The sequence below is a fragment of the Antechinus flavipes genome, chromosome 6, assembly GCF_016432865.1.
Source record: "Antechinus flavipes isolate AdamAnt ecotype Samford, QLD, Australia chromosome 6, AdamAnt_v2, whole genome shotgun sequence".
In the NCBI taxonomy this organism is placed as follows: Eukaryota; Metazoa; Chordata; class Mammalia; order Dasyuromorphia; family Dasyuridae; genus Antechinus; species Antechinus flavipes.
The window spans coordinates 71,805,723-71,827,182 of NC_067403.1; the positions used below are offsets into that span (position 1 = coordinate 71,805,723).

The 21,460-nt window shown below is 39.1% G+C and overlaps 1 protein-coding gene across 1 annotated transcript in view; it reads left to right on the forward strand.

Annotated features, from left to right (window-relative positions):
- SMAD1 (SMAD family member 1) overlaps positions 1–21,460 on the forward strand; it is a 93,185-nt gene that overhangs the window by 63,855 nt on the left and 7,870 nt on the right. Inside the window, exons 3-6 of the mRNA XM_051967388.1 lie at positions 3,200–3,457; positions 8,071–8,187; positions 13,860–14,081; positions 18,678–18,934. Coding sequence (XP_051823348.1) covers positions 3,200–3,457; positions 8,071–8,187; positions 13,860–14,081; positions 18,678–18,934 — 854 coding nt within the window. The remainder of the gene's footprint in view (positions 1–3,199; positions 3,458–8,070; positions 8,188–13,859; positions 14,082–18,677; positions 18,935–21,460) is intronic.

A 21,460-nucleotide genomic window follows, 5' to 3' on the forward strand; every position in this document is an offset into this window, starting at 1 on the left:
AATTGGAATCAGTTCAACACTCCCATTGCTGTAGGAAAGGCTGTGTTAATCTCTTAGCCTCTTGTTCCATTCCCATCCCTGTGATTTCCCAAACCCAAATTCGCAACTCTAGTCAGCACCCTTCTTTACATGTGGCTCTCTTATTACAGTGAAGGCTGGGGGGTATTTCTGTGGGTTTTGCACAGTAAGTGTTTAATAAATGCTCTTTTCATTCATTCGTCACTTATGCAAAGTGCTTTGCAAACTTTCAAATAACATAGGAGTTAGCTGTTTGGAAAACTGGGAGTGAGCCATCTGTTTGGGTTTCTAGTTCTAGGGCTCTGGATCTCTTGTTGATGGAACTTCTTTCTCAAGAATACATTTAGAGAAATCTCTTTTACGTATTGGAAAGGGATGTGGCTAGAGTAAGTCAAGATCTTTATATAGTGAAGGTTGGCTCCCCAGACCTAACCTGGCTGACTTTTTTTTTTTTGGGGGGGGGGGGAGAAACGGATGTAGAGAAAGGGATGGGTGATGGAATCTTTTAGTAGTGTTTTTTCCCTTGTAAAGGATAATTTAGTCTCTTTCAACTTATTTTTGAAGCTATAAATTTCCCAACTTCCTGTGATGTCATGTGGGTCATTGTGTAAAAATAAGATATGGGTGGGAAAAGAATGGTTTTTTGGGTACTTTTTTCTATCCAAAATGAAACTTGTCATTATTTTGACTCTTATTCTCTGGATATATGGCAATGGATGTTGGATAGCAGTGATAATTGAGTCTGCACAAAAATTATATGGATTCAGGAAGGGCTACCTTTCAAGGTCTTAGGAGATTTTTTGTTTGTTTTTTAAATTTTCTTCATCTGTGGAATTTGCTAGGATGTGAGCTCCTTGTGAACAAATGGTTGTTGATTGATTCTGGCTACAATGCTTTAAAGGCACATGAAATATTACTAAGGTTTGAAGATGAATAATTTGCTGTGTTTTTGACTGGGATCTTCTGGAAGATACTTTATGGAAATTCTCATTCTGCTTTTTCCTCTCAGGGAATTTAGGATTGAAAACAGAATATGTATTTTTTTAAAGATGAAGAAATTGAGTGAAAAGGAGGTTGCATTAGCTAATATTTATCAGTATTCCAAAATAATAATTTTGAGTATTAGAAAATTTGTATTCAAGATGATATAAACAAAGGGACTTGTGAGATGATTTTTCTACTTTAAAATAAATGTTATTGATACCTAATATTTATCTTTTAATCATTTCTCATTCTACCTGAGTCCTGCCTTTAGTCAAGGAAGGGACCTTTGAAGTTACCTAAGGGAGACCCAGATTGGTCCTAAGTCAAACAGAAGGGCAGACCCAAATTTGTCTTTGTGTCTTTGGCCCATTCAGGTGATGGAAATGATTCCTAAGAAGTTTTTCAAACTCCTTGTGAAAGATCTGGCAACTTAGTTTCTTAAATGAGTCCCTTGATGTCGTTACAAAACCAGAAGGGAAAGCAGAGGGAGAAATCATCATCTGCTGAGTTTTAGGTGCTGGCAGTGCCTTCCAGTAGAGATGTCCTCTAGGCAGGTAGAAACCAAGGTTGGGAGGTAAATAGACTGTTGGGTGCTAAATGAGGCTTTTAAGTGTATTCCATTAGAGTTGATGGTTTGAAGCCTTGGGAAAAGGTGCAGCCATCAAGAGAGAAAGGACTAAAGAGAGTAAGGGAGAGACCTGAAGATAGATCCTAAAAACAAAGGAGTGGGCTGCAGAAAAAAGGATCTGCAGTAAGAGACAGGGAAGGAATGGTTGGAAAGTTAGATTGAGATTGAGGAGGAACTGAATCTTTAGATATAAGGGATGTGTGCTGAGTGGAATAGGACCTGAGAAGAGTCTCTGGGATGAATTAATTGGTGACCTCTGAGAAAACAGTTAAAGGACAGTGGTCAGGAAGGAAGCCAAATGATGAGGGACTGTGGTATGGAGGGGGTAATGAGGAGGTGAGAGCAGCGATAAACTATTAGTTGGAGCTATCTCTGACTCCTCTCTCCCTCATTTTCTCATCCATCCATTACCAAAATTATTTTTATTCCATCTACCCAGAGCCTACTTTGCATTTCTCCCCCCCCCCCCCCCCCATGCATTCTTTCAATCCTCCTTCAGGGAGGATTATCTCCCACCTGGATGCTCTTCCCTCTCCACTCCAGTCTGTATCCCTGTGCTGTATCCATCTTTGCAGTGAACATCTCTTGGGTGAAAACCAACAAACCAACAAAAAAAATGACAATTAAAAAACTTTTCATCGTCTCCCTGTTGTCACCAAACATCTTAATTTGGTTTTTAGAGCCTTTTATGACAAAATGGATCCAACCTTCTTTTCTTATCTTTTCTTCTTTCTTCAGGGATCTTAGATAGATTGCATTCATTTTCCCCTACCTGCTTTCCTTCTCAGCTATACCGCTTCTGCTGCCACTTCTGGCAGTTGGAGTTAAGTGACTTGTCCAGGGTCTAATAAGGGTTAAGTATCTGAGGCTGGATTTACACTCAGATCTTCCTGACTCTAGGGCTGTTGCTTCACCCACTGGACCATCTAGCTGCCCCTGGCTGTCTTAGACCTTCAATTCCCCTGCCCCTTCTCCAGTATAGCAGAGATTCTCTGAATCTATTTCTTAATCTATAAAGTGAGGAGAATAATACTGGTGTGTTTGTGGGGAGCAAACAAACGAATGAGATAATCTCTGTGAAGGGCTTGGCAAAACTTAAAAACATCCGTTTTAGCATTATTCCTGCTCATCCCTTAAAGCTCGGGTCTTAAATACAACTTTTTTCTTGGACATCTGAAATTAAACCTTCCTTGTACCCTATTCTAAGCTGAGAACAAGGTGTTTCTTGTTCTTTACCCCTTTCTCCTTCTCTCTGCCTCTCTCCATCTCCATCCCCATCCAAGCCTTTCCCCTCAGTTCTTACAATACATTGTTCTGTGGCCTTATTTCCTCGCGTGCATGTCTTACAAGGGGCTATTAGATCATAAACTCCTCGAGGGCAGACATTGAGCAGAGTGCTTTTGCCCACAGAAGGTGCTTACTGTTAGTCGATTTAAACCGATTTTGATTTATTGGTTATATCTTGTGTTCTTATTTTTTTATGTATAGCTTCTTTCAGCCTTGCTAAGATCGAATTCAGAACATCACTGATCTCATTTTTGTTTCTTTTCTTTTTTTTTCCCCATCTAGTTCTTCCACCTGTGTTGGTTCCAAGACACAGTGAATATAACCCTCAGCACAGCCTGTTAGCTCAGTTCCGTAACTTGGGACAAAATGAGCCTCACATGCCACTCAATGCCACCTTCCCAGACTCTTTCCAACAACCCAACAGCCACCCTTTCCCTCATTCGCCTGGCAGCAGCTATCCAAACTCCCCGGGAAGCAGCAGCAGCACCTATCCGCACTCTCCTACCAGCTCAGATCCGGGAAGTCCTTTTCAGATGCCAGGTAAGCTGTATCTCTTCATGGGTTTCTATGGTGGGAAATTTGCTTAGTTTCCTCCCTTTCTCCCTCCCTCCCTCCATTCCTCCCTCCCTTCCTATCTTCTTTTTTCCTTCCCTTCTTTCCTCCCTCCTTCACTCCCTCTCTCCCTTTCTTCCTTCTCTCCCTTCCTTTCTTCTCTTCCTTCCTTTCTTCTCTTCCTTCCTCCCTTCCTTCCTTCTTTCCTTCCTTCCTTCCATTTTTCCTCCTTCCCTCCCTCCCTCCCTTCCTTCTTTCCTTCCTCTCTCCCTTCCTTCCTTCCTTCCTCCCTCCCTCCTGCCTCCCTCTCTTCTTTCTTCCTTCCTGCCCTCCCTCTCTTCTTCCCTCCCTTCCTTTCTTCCTTCTTTCTTGTCTCCCTTCCTCCTTTCCTTCCTTCCTTTTTCCTTCCTCCCATTTCCCTCTTTCCCTCTCTTCCTTCTGAGGAGAGGGGGTGAAGTCAGGTCAGCTTTTCTCTTTTTCTCGGGTGGCCAGGAGCTGAGTCAGCTAGTTCTAGTGACTGGGTGGTGATTCTGAACCCTTGTAAAGCCCTTGTTATTTCTCTGGCTGATGGCCAATGCTATTCCTTAAAACTGTAATCTCGAAACACAGATTTGAGCAAAAAGCAGCATCACAGCCAAGTGAGTAGATGACTAGCGGTTTTTTATATGGTCCAATTTCTACATCAGGCACAGATGCTTAAAGGAAATTTCTCATCCACCCCCAACTCCTTACCCCCACCCCACTTCAATCTTAAAAGGTTTTGAAAACAGCTGCATCCTTCTGGGAGTGGTACAGTTGTTGCAGCCTTTGGTCCTTGTGTGGGAGGTTATGTGTGTGTGTGTGTGTGTGTGTGTGTGTGTGTGTGTTTCATGAATGTTTTATACACATTTGCTGTTATGTAAAACAAAACCCCCTTTCATATCATCTCAATCCAGGGAAGATACTCAATTGTGAGTTCAGTCTTAGGTTACTATTCCACAAAAGAAAGATGTTTCCCTCGAGTTCTTACCACCCTCATTTGATTAAATTTATTTGAATGGTGAATGAAGAAACAAATGTACTAGGACGATGAAACAATCACAACAGAGGTCCTGGAAACCATTCACTTGTTTAACATCCTAGAGACAACCGAATTATTATTGCCCTCTTCCTCTGCTCGAGTCCTGGTTACTGCTTTCAAGTCAAAGGGAAGAATTAAATCCTCACCTTTTGTCCTTCTTATGTTACAGAGGCGGCTAAGGCAGGGTGGGGATCAAGGCTCCATGTGTGACTGGTAGATCCCAGGAAGGCCAACTGAACAAACAGATACACCAAATATACTTGACATCAATAAATATTTTCCTTTCTTGGAAGGACTATGGGCAAGAATGTATTTTTAGTTACTGAAAGGATTCTTTCTGTCACTCTCTTTGTGTCCCTCTCTGAATCTATCTGTTTTCATGTGTCTGTGTCTGTCTCTCCCTCTATCTCCTTTCTCTATTTTTCTTCTTTCTCTCTCCCTCTCCTTTCCTTCTCTCCATTTCTCCCATCCCCCTCTTCACTTAAAGTGAGCTCCAGTGTTGACTGTGCCTAAAAATACTCCCTTGAGGTTTTTGCCTTTGTCTCAGGCCTATGTCCTCCCAGATACATGAAGAGGAGGGAAAGTGAGTAACGTAATGAGCAGTTTAAGGGTTCGGTGCCCAGTGGGGGCAGGGCAAGTTTGCTAAGAAAAAGAGTGGGTAGCGTTGAATAATTGATGTCCTGGGATCTGAAGAAACTGAATGTTTCACTCTCAGGGTGAACCATTGTTACTGGGTACCTGGGATAGGATCATCAGGAAGGGAAAGGAACAGAGATGAAGTGTTGGGTGGAGTGCTAAAGAATGTGCTCCTGATCAGAACTGGTATGACTGTAATTTTTTCTCTTTTTTTAAAATTAAATGTTTGAAAATTAACAAGTTCACCTACTACCTGTTATTATTGCTGTTCAATATTATCCAACACTTGATCCCATTTGGGGGTTTTTCTTGGGAGAGATATTGGAGTAGTTTGCTAATTCCTTCTCCAGCTCATTTTACAGACAAGGAAACTGCGGTAGACAGGCTTAAGTGACTTACTCAGAGTCACACAGCTCTTAAGTGAGGATGGATTTGAACTCAAGTACTTTATATTATGCTATGCTATATACTCCCTCAAAAAATAGAAAACCCCAAATTCTTAACAAATATGCATAGGCAAATAGAAGTAAGTCTTACCTTGATTGACCATGTCCAAAAATGTATTCTCATTGTTCATATTTAGTTGATCACTATTCTTTGAGGAGGTAGGTAGCATTCTTCTTCACTGAGAACATTCATTGAGAGTGAGAAGGAACTTCAGTTTTAGAAAAACTTGGAAAGATTTACATAAATGGATGCAAAGTGAACCAGAAAAATATTGTACACAACAGCAAGATTGTGTGATGATTAGCCACTAATAGACTTGGTTCCTCTCAGCAATTCAGCGATATAAGACAATTCCAATAAACTTAGGATGAAAAATGCTGTCCACATCCAGAGAGAGAACTATGGAGACTGAATGTCACTATTTTTACTGTTGTTTTTTTTCTCATGGTTTTTCTCTTTTGTTCTGATTTTTCTCTTCTAACATGACTCATATGGAAATAGGTTTAAAAAAAAGTGAATGTACATGCAGAACCTAAAATAAATAAACAGAATTTTAAAAAATCTAATCTAAACCTCCCATTTTATAGATGAAGGAGGTAAGGAGTAGAGAGATCGGGTGGCCAATACAATATCTTCCTATATCCCAGGACAGCTGTGATTTGAATCGGGTCCTCTGCATCCAAATCCAATGCCTTTTCCAGTCTACCACCCTGATCGACACAAACCATTAACGTGGTACTAGGCTCATAAGCTTCTTAGCTTTGGCCTGGATCTCAAAACCATTCCCCATATGAATCACCACAAATCATAGCACCTCTGTTCTATGTATGCTCTTCTGTCCCCTGTGAGAGAATTCTCTCGATTCATTCCCACCAGCTGGTTTGTAGAAGTTCACTGAATTTGGTCTCTGAGGAGGTTGTTTGTCTGCATTCCTGGCCAGAGGTGAAGCAGTCAGCGATGCAGCTGTGGTGGAGAAATTGAATTAAAAGGAATCGGAGAGGGGGTGAAAAAGGCATCCAGAGGCAGCCTTGGAGCCCTGACTCAGGCCTTTGAGTCATTGCCTTGAAAGCTCTTGAGGCAGGCACCCCCTTTAGCCACTGTGGGCTGGGAGGCCAGAGCCAGGATATATTTGGAATATAATGAGTTTTTTGTATTTGTGATGGGCTTATACCATTCTTGTTTTCCTGTGCATTCATTCAGTAACTATTAAGCGTTATATGCTCGACACTGGATACAAGGGCAAAAGAGAAAATTTAAATTGCCGGCCCTGGAGAAGTTAAATTATTTGGGAAAGTGAGTTGGGAATTGCATTATTTCAATAAAACAAAGTAGACCAGGCAAATGTTAGTCTCTTTCTGAGGAAACCATTCTCTCAGACATGTAGGTGGACTTGCTAAATCTCACCCATTTACTTCATTGAAGAAAAAGTAGGATTAGAATCTATGTTTTTCTGATTCCCAGGCCATTGATTTGCTATTTCATGGGACTATCTCCTCAGGCCAATGAATTCCTCTACTGTTAATCTGTGCTGATAGTTTGAAATCTCCCAGAATGGTTATGGGGCAGAAATACTGATAACCCAACCATTGCTTTGCAACAAACCACTCAGTTGGTAAATAGTAGTGGAGATGTAAATAGCAACTCTTTGAGCTCGGGTGTGTTGAATAAAACAAATTTTCTGAAGTGAAAAGTTAAGAAAAAAGTTTAAAAAGTTAAGAAAAACTAAGATCCCAATGGTCATCATCCAAGCCTTTTTTTTTTCTTTTGGAGACAGTTGGGTTTACTTGGTTAAGATCTCACAACTCAGGTCCTTCTGACTAGCTGGCATTTTATCCACTGCACATCCAGCAAATGCTTTTAAAATGGGAAATGCCGCCAGTTTTGAAGTTGGCGTGCACTGACATGTGCAGTTCTGCTTTGAAACAAATGGATTTGGCACAAAGCATCCCCTCTCTGTGTTCTTTCTCACTTAGTGTAGGAAGGCAGCATGGTAGTTACGTATCTAACTTACATTCACTTTGCAAAGACCCCCTGAATTCTGTGAAGTTCTTGGGGGGGGGGGATGGGCGTATAGAGGTAGCTATAACTAGGAAGTCTTGTGCTTCCAGCAAATTTGGGAGATGGAGAATGGGATGAGGGATAAGATAGATAATCTGAGCAGGAATACAGTTACGCTAGAGACGAGTTCTCCTATGCCCCAGAGTGCCAAGCATTTAGAGGAGAAGGTGAAGGAGGAACTTTGGGGAAAATGATCTCTGGAGAGGAAACACATTTGTCCCCCAAAATGCTTAAACCCTGGAACCAACCTCACTTGCCCTTGAATTACTTCTCTTGGTGAATATGGAAACTTGGTTCATTCATCAAGTATATCAAGGCTAAGGTGTGTGTGTGTGTGTGTGTGTGTGTGTGTGTACACAGAAGGGATAAAATTCTGTGTCTTTTTCCCTCAATTTTGCAGCGGATACTCCTCCTCCTGCTTATCTCCCTCCTGAAGACCCCATGACCCAAGATGGCTCACAGCCAATGGATACAAACATGATGGCTCCTCCCATGCCTCCAGAAATAACCAGAGGAGGTAAAATGAATGGTCACTAATTAGTTTCTTTGTACCCAAGTGTATCAAAGTATAAATGTTAATGTTTCCATTTATATTCTTTTGTTTGTTTTTAATGATTTGTTATAAACAGTATTGAACATCAGTAAAAATCAATTACTTTGTAACTGTGTTTACATTAGACTAATGGAAATCATACAGTAAGGTGTGGACTAGTGCTCATATTGCCTGATGTGGACAATGCTTGAGAGTTTTAGTTTTGCTGAATCTTTTTTTTTCCTTTTGTAAATCTTTGTTGAAAGGGAAGGCTCTCTATAGAGAAAACGAGAGAGCGCTACAGAAATGATAAGGATAGAAGAATAGAAGCAAATAAACGTTTTTTAAGAGTATATTATGTGCCAGGCACTATGCTGATCCTTTTATAAATATGGCTAGACTGTCAATTCATCGATAGAGGAAACTCCCCAATGAGTAAATTCCTACCAGTCCATATCAACACCTTCTTTGATGTGAGATGGTTGCTGGTATAAAGGTGTTAGACTGACCTCCCTCAAAAATCCACAGATCAAAATGTAATTGGAAATTTTTAACTAAATGAATAAAAATAGAATACATCCTAGTTAATATTAATTTGTGGTTTTCTAAATCAATCCAGCCTAGTTTGATGCCATTGGCCAGGAGCACTGAGAGACAAAGTGATTTGCTCTGGATCACTCAAATCAGTATTTGTAAGAGATGGTCTTCCAGCCTTCAAAATCAGGTCTCTAAGCCACAATGGTCCTCCTGCTTCTCAAAAATGATGAAAGGAAAAACAAAAATATCATTTTTAAAAGAAAATTTAAAAAGAGGAATGCATCCCTTAAATATGACCAGTTTTGCAGTCTTGGTTCATTTGTTTGCCCTCTTAAAGTTATATTCTGCTCTTCCCATATGCACTCTTGTTAACATATGACACAATATGTTACTAGGAGTGGCTGCATTCTCTGATCAGCCAGGTAGGACTAGCCAGATGCTCAGAATCTGTTGAGGATAACAAACAGAAACAAAAAACTATTAAAAAAAAATAAATTTGAAGGTACAGTTGAATGGTGCAGTGGATAGAATGCCATGGAGTCAGAAGAGTTTAAATCTAGCTGAGACACTTACTAGTTGTGTGACCCTGAGCAAGTCACTTAATCCTGCTTACTTCAGCTTGCTCAGCTAAAAATGACTGGAGAAAAGAAATGGACTGGAGAAAGAAATGTCCAACCACTCCAGTATCTTTATCAAGAAAACTCCAAATGGGATCATTGTGAAATGACTGAATGACAACAAAAATAAATTTGAATTTTAACTAATATCAAGTTTATTTTAATTTAGACCCACTATTAAATACCTATTTGCCTAGAATTAGAAAGTAAGGTTTGCTTTGCCTGAATTGAGAGCAAAGGAATGCTGAGTAAAGGACAGAGATAGTAACATGGACCCCAGGAGCTTGGCCAGGAGTTCCAGAATTGGAACTGAATGATGCTGAATCTTCTGAAGAGTTCCTTTGCCTTTCTCTTATGGCTCATTCAAGCTCTTCCTGCGAGGAGCAGTGTAACACAGTCAAGAAAATGCTAGTTAGTCACACCTGACTGTGAATCTGGCCTTGGCCAGTTCCTTTTTCTGTTTGGGTTTTAATTTTTTCCACATTCATAAGAGGAGGCTGACCAGATGACCTGGAAGACCCTTGCTAGTCTCAATCTGAGATGCTCCGACTTGTACAATATCTCTGGCAGCAGACAGTAGCTGCTGGTGACTAATTAAAATTACTGCCAGTACATCTCTGCATTGCCACCACCCTTTGGCCTTAGGACTGGCATTGCTTCTGGGAAGTTCCTGGGGGTAGGAGAGTGGGAGTGCTCGGAGCCATCTGATGCAAGGACTGTGTTCTTGCCAGTTCCAGGTGCCAAGCTGCAAAGGCCTAAGAAAGTGCAAGATTAGGGCAAATAACCTTGGAAGATTCCAAGGGTATCTGATTGGCAGGTGATTATCAGTATCCATGGTAGCCATGTTGGATAAGCTCCGTCCCAAAATAGTATCTCATTGAAGAGGTTTTTCTGGTGCACTTGGCACAAGGCACGACTAATTCAATTTGGATGTAGTTGTTGAAGATTGAAAGTAAAATGCCATTTGATTACTAAGCATGCATTGTACATCTTTTATATTGCTAGCTTTTTTTTTTTTTAATTAAAATTAAGAGACCTTGACTAGCTCTAAGATCTTGGGCAAATCATTTAGCTTTGGTTTGTCTCATTTTCTTCATCATGAAAATGAGATAACATCCCTGACTCCCAAGGTTGTTGTAAGGATCAAATAAGACAATATTTGTAAAGCTTTTATACTATGATACCTGGCACATTGTGTAGAGCTATGTTAAATGTTAATTATTGTCATTAAAAAAGTGTAGACCTTTTAAACTTGAATTCACTAAGTCACTTTTCTGTTGAGATAAAGGTTGGTTATCACACAGTTGCTGTTATCTTTAAACCTGTAAAATTGTTCATTGACTCAAAGAGCTTATGATACTTTGGCCCTCTTTTAGAATTGCAAAAAGTAATAAGTTGGGCTTTGCACCTCTGTTCTTATGGGAATTGTTTCCAGGCCTCTGCTGATGTTGCTGTGGAATCTGGAGGTTGTATTTCCAGATGCTTCTCCGGCTCTCGAAGGACTGACTCAGCCTCCTCATTTTTGTGTGTGTGTGTGTGTGTGTGTGTGTGTGTGTGTGTTTATATGTATATGTGTGGGTGTATATATGTGTGTATATATATCTTTTTATTTTCAAAACATATGCATAGAAAGTTTTCAGTATTCACCCTTGCAAACCCTTTTGTTGCAAAATTTATTCTCTTCCTTCCTCTCCAGTCTCTCCCCTAAATGGCAAGCAATCCAATATATGCAATTCTTCTATACATTTTTCCACAATTATCATTCAGCCTCCTTTCTGACACAGGCATTCACTACTTAGGGCTTTGCAGTCAAAGAGATTTTGTGCATCTTCCTCTGGGCACTCATCCCATGGGCTTGGAGATTGTCTCCAACACAGACTTTTCAAGCATGAAAGGACCTCAAATCATAGAATAAAGAAGTTAAAAAATTAACTTCTTCCTAATATACAGCCTCAGGGAGGGGTGTGGGGTACATTGAAACAGAATTGAACTGCAGCAAGTAGAGAGGGGACCCATAGTTTGGGAATAAAATAAGCAGAGTAGCCAAAGATCTTGTGGGATTTACAAGCCATAACAGCTCTTTAACTCTTGTTTAATGTCTTGTTTGTGTCCTGGATAAGCCTAAGAAGCCTAAATTCAGGAAATGAATTTGTCCTTTAAATAGCATTCTCAGTTTGGGGTTGATTCTTGTAGGTCAGGAAGTTTTCCTTCCCACATTTGTCAGTATTTGTGTCTTATTGCAGCGCTCAGTTTTTAAACTTGCCAATATCTCTAAGATGGGAAATAATAATTTTAAAGGGTTGTGAGAACCAAATGAGATAAATGTATTTGAAATGCTTGACATGCTGCTGTTATTGAATATAGGAAAGCAGTATTTTTTCAAAATTAATATTTTTTTGATTTTGTTAGCTTTATTTCTAAATCTACATATGTAAATATATTTATTTGTATGTAAATTCTAATATATTTATGTAATATGTTTTATATATTTATATAATATGCATTTAGATTACATATTTGTAATATATAGTTGATATATAGAATTATCAATTACATATAATTGATTTTTAAGGCTATCAATATTCATGCATATATGTTTTTATGGAGAAAATACATGTATTCTTATGTATTCTTATATATGTATATTTTTAAATGATTATGTATATGTACATATTATACATGTACATGTATGTATGTTCTATTAAAAGCCTTAAATATCCATTATATCTGGAAATTGTCACTTTTTCTAACAGCTCCAGCTTATATTGAAGCTTCCACTAATAATATATATGATATAAGATGATTTCTATAAGTCTGGCCCTATAGTTTTGTATGTCTTTGTTGCAAGCAGGGAAATATATTTCTGCTCTCTGGAGCAATTATTGCTTTTTTAGTTACTTGACGTTCAATTTCCTTTTAATAATTGTTCCATTTACATTATGGATTTAAAGCTAGAAGGAACCTTAAGTGCTCATTTTGTCACCCTTGTTCAATTTACAGATGAGAAGACAGACCAAGAGAGGTGGTGAACCTTGCCTAGGGTCACATGGGTGGGTAGGGTGTAAGAGAGCCAAGATTTGAATTAAAGTTTACTAACTTTACTAACTCTTTTCACTTGTTCTCTTAGTTTTTTTTTTATCTTCCACATTTTTTTGTTTGCACATATTATGTGTGCTACAAAGTATTCTTTGTTCTTTTTTATATTTCCATTTTCAATATCATTGAAAGTATTTTATGATTTGTGATTTGTCTGTTGATATAAAGGCAACAAACTTACAAGCTTACTATCCCACCCCTTCAACTCCTTTCTTAGGTATTTTTCTTTCTTTTTAACAGTTATGTAGATAAAGCTTTATAAAAGTGTCATCGTGTATTGGCATATTGGATGGAGGATTTTGTATTCCTGGAATCTCTGTAGTTGGTGGTAAAAGCAATCTAATTACATAGAGACTTTTCTTTAAAAGAAAAAAAAAAAGCCTTTTAGTTGCAAATGTTCAGGAGCCTGTTCGGTACAGAGATTTGTTGGTCTTAAGAGACTTGACTTAACAAGCTGCATCCTGTCAGTGAAGTTGGGTAATTTCCATTGTTGGCCCATTCTGGGAATGGAGAGACAAAACGCACCTGCTCTGCATGACTTAAAGCAAATGTAAGGAAGTCCGCGTGACATCTGTGGGAGACAGATATGATTCATTCTGGAAGAATGGCCAGCTGGCAAGATTTCTTCCTGAGTTTGAGAATTGGGGCAAAGCCGTGGCCTTGAGAGTTCGTTGGCAACTTTAGAAGGAGAGTAACTTCTTACCAATAATTAAAAAGTTGTTTTAAATGGCTTTGTAGAAGCATAGAAATACTAAGGCTCTGTGGAACTTAATCCTTTTTACACTGGCATTTCCTGGCGTGTTTCCTGGCTTGAGTGTCCATCAAAGTTCTTTTCCTGCTTACTTGGATTTTTGTTTTGTTTTGATTTGTTTCTTCTTTTACCACTTGTTGAATCCACGTAGATAGTAAAGCGAAGTTCTAAAGGGGGGCCATCTTGGAGTCTATATATTATATAGCATCTAGCTGGTGTGGTATGAATAGGGTGACTTGGATGCCTGGCCACCATTTTGGTTTGCCAATTTTTTTTCCCCATAAATTGTATTAGAATAGTTTAATTTGCAATTATTAGTGAGTGGAAATTGTTGGGAAGAAGGAACCTCTAGAGTTAGGTCTAGGTCTTGGGTTTGCATCCCTGCTCAACTGCTTAACTATCTATGTGACCTTGAGCCAGTAACTTTATTCTTTCACTATTTCCTTATCTGTAAAAAGAAGGGTTTAGACTAGATATGCTCTTGTAGCTGTACCTGTAGGCTCCTGAATGAGAATTACTGACTTTGGATGCCTTAAAACTGTTTCCTTACCAATTGCTTGTCTAAAATGTCACCACAGGATGGTAAGTCAGGTTTGGAAGCAGCAGACGCCCGTTCGTTCCAGCTGGAGTTGACTGTAACCTTTTCTTTTTTGCAGATGTGCAAGCAGTCGCTTACGAGGAGCCAAAACACTGGTGCTCTATTGTCTACTATGAGCTCAACAACCGCGTGGGTGAAGCATTCCATGCCTCCTCCACAAGTGTGTTGGTGGATGGTTTCACTGATCCTTCCAACAACAAGAACCGGTTCTGCCTTGGGCTCCTCTCCAACGTTAACCGGAATTCTACTATTGAAAACACCAGACGGCACATTGGCAAAGGTGTGTGTGCCATGTTCTTTCTTGAATGTTTTTCTCCCTTGCTCTATTCCAGAGCTAACTTGGTCACTCCTGCCATTCTTGTGGCAAGAGGTTCCAGCAGACATCGACACAGGTTCCAATGGTTTATTGTGGTTCGTAATTTGTTTTAGGAATGTGTGTGTTACCAGGAAGTCCTTCACTTTCTAAATCATTTATTTTTATGGTCTGCTAACTCTCATAACAACATTAATTTTAATTAACTTCAATAATGGCTTTCCTATGTTGGCTATTTCCAGAAGTTTGGCTCTTTTATAAATTGGAACAAAATAATCCATTCTTAAGAAACGTTTTTACATGACTCTTGCCTTTCATTACCAGTCTCTCACATCCCCCATCTAGGAATATAGCTTATGTATTGTCTGAGCTATTGCCATTTCTTTTTTCTAATCACGGAGAATGAGTCTGGAGCTCATTCTAGCTTTTGACTATAATTCACATACATTTTGCTAGCCAAGCTCCTCTGGATCAATATGCATGACTTGCATTTAGTGAAATAGAGAGGTTGCCCCAAGGCACCAAGAATTTGTGACTTGTCCATTGTGATACAGCCAGTATGTCTGACATTTGAACTTAAGTCTACCTGATTTCAGAGTCCCCCTTTTTTCCCACTTTCCCCACATTACCTTAGGAGTTACAGATGATTTGTTATTCTGTCTCAACGAAGGGATTCTCAGCTCCAGAAGACATAGGTAAGCCATTCCTTAAGAATGAATTTAGGAAATCACAGATATCGGCCAAATCCCTTGATTCATAGCACTTTTGTTTCATTCACCTTTTAAAGAATTTTAGATTTTATCTCAGGATTTTCTCTTAAACACTCTGTTGATGAGTCATTTCAGTCATGTCCAATGTTTTGTGACTTTATTTGCTTTTCTTTTTTTGGCAAAGATACTGGAGTAGTTTGCCATTTCCTTTTTCACTTCACTCATTTTACAGATGAGGAAACTGAGGCAACTGGGGTTAAGTGACATGTCCAGAGGTACTAAGTGTCTGAGGCCATATTTGAACTCAGAAAAATGAGTCTTTTTGACCCCAGGACTGGAACCCTATGTACTTTGCCACTGAGCTGCCCCATTGAGACTTGGTTAAACACAACATTAATAGTGTTAGAAACCATCTAGATGCTATCTCCTCATTTTATGTTTGAGGAAATTGAGACCTTGATTTGCCCCAACCTCAGAAATAAAATTAGTCAGATGGATAGGATTCAAACTCAGAAATGGAAATGTCATATGGCCTAGTGCAGCGCTTCTTAACTTTTTCCACTCTCAACCCCTTTTTGCCTAAGAAATTTTTACATGACCTAGGTATATAGGTATATAAAATAGGTTTACAAAAATCAAAATCACTGATAGTCAATCATAATTTCATGACCCTCACATTCAGTTATGCAACCCCATATAGAGTCATGACCCACGATTTAAGAAGCTTTGGCCCAATTGATAAAAGAGCAGCCCTTGAAGTGAGGTACTCCTCAAATTCAAGTGCATTTCTAACACATTGTAACCTTAGAGTCTCTGGCAACTCTCTAAGATTACCACGCAACATTGCATGGTACACTGGAAAACTGCTGACTCCCAACTCTGCTACTTAATATTTGGGATCTGGGACAAATTACTTCATCTCAGAGGGGTCTCACTTCCTTCTCTTTCAAACAATGGGACTTCCAGTCTTTATAATTAGAGAGGATAGACTGAAGATCTTCCTCTTCCCATTTTCCAGCTCCCCTTCCAGTACAATCCAGTGAAGCTGTGTGAGAAAGGGAAGGTCCAAACTGGCTCATTCACAACTACTTACTTTTTCTAAATGTCATTTATAAATTCACGCTGTAATAGCCATATCATATATCAACTTCCAAAAAATTAGAAGAGAGTAGATAGATAGCCTGGTAAGTTTACCCCATTTTCACTGTGGCAGTGATCTAAGAAAGGATTAAAAGGTGGAGATTTCACCAAATTTTAAAAAATAATGTCTGTTTTTTTAAATAAATGCTTGCTAGAAGCTGTAAGACTTTCAAAATGAATCTCCTTTTTGTCCCTTTTATTTTAAGCCTTAATTTTTTTTTTTTAAATCAGTGCTTACTGATACTTAGCCTTGTAATGGCAAGTTGTTCCCTCCTTAGTCCCTGCCCTTAACTGAAACAGAAGGTTCTCTTCTTTAACATTCTAGAGGCCCGAGTGCAGGAGTAGATGTGGTGGTCATCAAATCAGTAGATTACAGCACACATCCACTCTTGGCACCTTAGGTGTGAACTGCAGATGTTTTCTCACATTCCACTTAAGGCTTTGGTTTCATCCACCTTGTAAGGAATTTTGGATCTCGGTCCTGGGATGCCCTCTAACCCATAGTGTTCCCTACAGAAAGCCCTGTACGACACTCAGTGATGGGCCTGGCATTTGCTCATTGGGATTCTCATTTGTACAACCAATGAGGTTGAATTAGATGTTCTTGGAGGCTTAGTGAAAGCTCCTCATTTAAGTTTCCTTGAAAGGACTGGTTAATGGTAATCATCTTTTAAAGTGGGGTCCATTTTCTAGTCTTAAGCCCAGAAATGGTCTTCCTCCTTTACGATTCTATAGCAGTTTTGCTGGAAAAGGGCACGTGAATATTTGTACAGGTCCACCTGACCTTACATTCAGTGATTCTTCGATGGGGTAAGGGCCTTTACTTGAACTAGGCTATATTCTGATTAATTGCAAGATATGACCCATTTTCAGACACCCTGGATTGAGGACTATTTACAGGGCAGTCTATTAAATTAATCTCCTTTAATTCATCATGACACAGGTGTGGGGTCAGAGCTCTCTAAATGTTTCCCCGCCTTCTTTTTCTTTTCTCCTTAATTTTTTTTTTTTTTTTTATGTTGCTTACTTTCAAAGCTTAGTTAGATCAGTTTCTTAATGCTGCTGGGACCAGAGCCCTCACAGGAAGGTGTGTGAAGCAGGTGGTGGGCTCAGGGAGATCAGTTTTCATCCAGTGTGAATCATTCTTTCCCCCCTAGGTCAGAAAAGCTTTTCCTGACCTAGCATCTGTGTGGCTTTCATTCAGCAGCACTTCCTTCACCTGTGCCTCTCTGGTTTCTCAATGCTTCTATCTTTCCCGAATAATACCTCAATTTCCAACACTCAAGGGCTACCGAATGTGACCTCGGTCATTGAGGCTGGGGGAGGGATGGAAGATGTGAGATGTCACGTAAAAACCGAGCACTAGTTGAGTAGGAAGCTTTTTGTGTTTGGCATTAAATAAAAACGAAGAACGTGATTAATGTAACATTTTCTAACAGGGCGATGCAGCCACGCCAGGATTGTAGTTCATTTGGTAGAGCTAATAAAGCTTCACATCAATTTTTCCAGCAATAGATATTGTGCTTGCAGGCGTTTTATGTATTTGTTACTTTAATGATACCCTTAAAATCATTGAGTTTGATATCGATTGTACTTTAGAAAAATTATCCTTTTTTAAAGGCAGCTAGATGGTGCAGTGATTAGAGCACCAGACCTGAAGTCAGATACTTCCTGAATTCAAATCTGGCTTCAGACCCCAAAGAAGTCATTTACCCTGTTTGCCTCAGTTTCCTCAGTTGTAAAATGAACTGGAGAGGAAAATGGCCATGTGCTCCATTATCATTGTCAAGAAGACGCCAAATTGGATCATAAAGAAAGAAATACGATTGAACAACAATAACAAAGTCAATTAGATTAGAATACTGAAGTCAGAAGACCTTAAATGGACAAGTCACTTAAACTCAGTCTGACTCAGTTTCCTATTCTGGAAAATGAGATTAATAACAGCCCATGTTGTGAGGATTCGAGGTGAGAAAAAGTACTTTGTAAAACTTAAAATGTTATATAAATAGCATTACTTTTATTATTATATCAAGTTTGAAACAAAGTGTGAGCTGCTATTTTTTTTTAGCAAAAAAAAAAATTCAAGTCTCTTAACTGCTTCATTGCTCTTTTATATTATTTTTTAAAAGTTTCTGTTGATACTTTCTATGTTTAAGTCCCAATCTTCTGAATATTGCTCTGATTCTTCCCCCAGACTCCAAAGTTGAATCCTCCCTTGTAAAAGGGAGCAGTTAGTGCTCAAAAAGACCTGAGTTCACATGTAACCTCATGCACTAATTGTATGGGCAAATCACAACCTCATTTTGCCTCCGTTTTCTCAACTATAAAATGCAGATGATCATAGCGCCCACTTCCCAAGATTGTTTTGTGAATCCAGTGAGAAAATATTTGCAAAAAAATACTTAGCCTAGTGCCTGACACATAGCAAATAAAGCATATAAATGCTTCTTTCCTTCCTTCCCCTATTAAAGATAATAAAGAGGAAAAAAGAGATATTCAATAGCAGTGCTGTGTGCTCTTTGCTTCCTGACCTCTCGCTGATGTATACAAAGAGAGAGGAAGGACACTTTCAGCATCTGTTCTCTGGCACCCAGTCAGATTTTTGCTTCCCTTTGAAGTGATTTTCCTCCTTTCTGGAACCTCATCTGCACAACGTATCTGCTCTCCCTACTAGCTATTCTTGCTCTGCTAATTCTTGCTTCTCTTTCAGGTGTTCACCTGTATTATGTGGGAGGGGAAGTCTACGCGGAGTGCCTGAGTGACAGTAGCATTTTTGTTCAGAGCCGCAACTGCAACTACCACCATGGCTTTCACCCCACCACCGTGTGCAAGATTCCCAGCGGCTGCAGCCTCAAGATTTTTAACAACCAGGAGTTTGCCCAGTTGTTGGCCCAGTCAGTCAACCACGGCTTTGAGACGGTCTATGAGCTCACAAAAATGTGCACGATCCGGATGAGCTTTGTGAAGGTGGGCAGCATGCTCCCAGGAGCTTTCTCAACAAAATCCCTTTTGGAAATAGCCTTGTAGGGCAGGAAAGGGGGTCTTGGACCTCAAGGAAGAGAATCTCCCTTTAAAGATGTCATCAATTTTCTGTAACTCTTCTTCCTTAGAGTTCAGAGAGTCTAGGAGTAAGGAAAACATGGATTCTGTTCCTGCCCCTGCCACAGACTTTCTATCATTCTGGGCAGCATTTTATTAGAAAAGTTAGAGACAGTTGAGATATGTAGAAAAAACATCATTACATAGGAGTTCCCCTATCCCAGTGAAATCACATGTTGTTTCCCTCCCCCAGCACACACACACATCCTCCCTCTCTCTGGGAGCCTAAAGTTATCTCTGGATATGGATACAAATATACACATACTTATATAAAAATGTTACATATAGTACAAGAATAAGTAAACATACATATGATATTCAAATCTATATACACCCAGTTTTCTACTTATTTATTAATCTGTCTCTATATAGGGAGATGATCTTCAGCCTAGAGCAGTTTCTTTTAGCTATTTCACAGAAATCTAATACTCCCCATTTTAGAATACTTAAAACAAACAAACAAAAAAAAAAAAAAACCAAACTTTTGATGACTTGTCCCTGTTTATAATTTAAATGGTTTATTTTTAAGGTCAAAAATCTATAACTTTCTCCCAAACATGTTTTGACTTTAGAGAAAGAGAGTTTTCAGAGATGCAAATGATGAGAATCTTATCCAACTTGAAGCATTCCCGTCATGTTAAAAAGTGTTGAGAACATGGAGGCTTAATAAACTCCATACTTTGGTGGGATGGAATACCCCGCCTGCTATGCTGATGCTGTGTAATAGAGAGTCTGTGTTTGGGCCAGAAAATAGTCATGGAATTTGTTCTAGACCTCCTTCCTTGTTTTCTTGTTTTTCCTATAATTATTTTCTAATACTTCTTAAAGATAACATATGCATCTTGTGTTTTAGGAATAAATAAAAGATCTTTGTTTTTGAATTTTGTTTCTTCTCTTCCTCTTCTTCCTCCTACTTTTCCCCTTTTTCTTCCTCCTCCTCCCAATCCTCCTCTTCTTCCTCTGCTCTCTGTTTTTGTTCTCCTCCTTCATCATCTTCTTCTTCCTCTTTTAAATCTAGACTCAATGTTTAGCTCATCATAATTTTAAATAACTATTACCAGGGCTTCTGGTCCTTTTATCTTTCAAATAACTGTATGTTTCATGCTCTTAGCCATAAAGTCGAAGTAGAAAAGGATTACGTAGTATTTTATTATTTTTGTTTCTACTTGTGGCATCAAGAAATTAGTTATAAGAAGCCATTGATTATTTATTTATTTTTTATTTTTTTGGTGTCTGAAAATGGGATTTTATTAGTGTGGGGCACTGCCCACGTGGGAACTCCTTTCATTGCAGGCCAGTCTATAAGATGCACTCTTAAGGAATTGCCTGGGGCGCTGAAAGGTTGTGACTTGCTTTGGTCACAGGTTAGTGTATGTCAGAGACAGGAACTTCAACCCACATTTTCTTGATTCCAAGAGCAGTTTTTCAATGGATATTTAAATGCTAGTTGAGGTTTCTTCATGATTTGGGGGCAGATTGCAAGCAAAATGACTTCTTATCCCTGAATTAATTCCCTGGGAGGCAGATGCATTGGGAAAATTGGAGAAGAAGGCCTGCCCTCTATTACTTTGGGAAACCTCCCTACCTAATTATACACTGGGTGGGGCCGGCCCATAGCCTTTTATGTCTTGTCTTCAGAAGCTTTTCCCCACTTGTTGTTAAACCTGTTTTGAATGGTATTTATTTCTGGGGATGATTTGGAGAACTAGTTGTTAATTAGCCTGCCAGTAAGGAAGCCTGTTCTCAAGTGAGGCAGAGGATACTTTTTTTCTTAATTTTTCTTTTCTTCTTTTTTTCCTGTTCTCTGGCTGTTGAAGCAAATATGTTGTTCATTAGTGGTTCTCTTCTCTAAATCTGTCTTCCTGTTTGTGCGTTCTTTCCAAAGAATATAAAGAAACTGATCAGTTTTGGAGGTTTCTGCATATACACATCTTTCCCAGATTGCTTTATTTTATGTCAGACTTCACTATGTTATTTTTCTATTTGTGCATACATATGGGCAGGATTTTTCCTTTCCAAGGCATCTCAATGTAGAAGTGTGCTCTTGCTTTTGGGGGTGACCAGAATGATAATGCAATATTGTTCCCTCAAGACCCTAATTTGTTTTTGATGAACATTGAGTACAATTTTGGCTCTGCATTTCATGTAAAATTTTATTTAAGAATTCAGTAATTTGTTAAGAGATTCTCATCCATGTGGGCAGATCCCCAAGTGGAAAATCCCTCCTTATGCAAATCTGTTATCTTGAGCTTTGTATCTCTGGCCCTGAAAAAGTGGTGCTTTTTTTCTCCTAGGCTTTTTGGTAAGATTTTGATCTAGAAGTGTCTGTACAGTTCTAACTGCTACCCTTTAATTATGCAGATATAGAAGCAGAAGTTTGGTGATTGGGGGAAG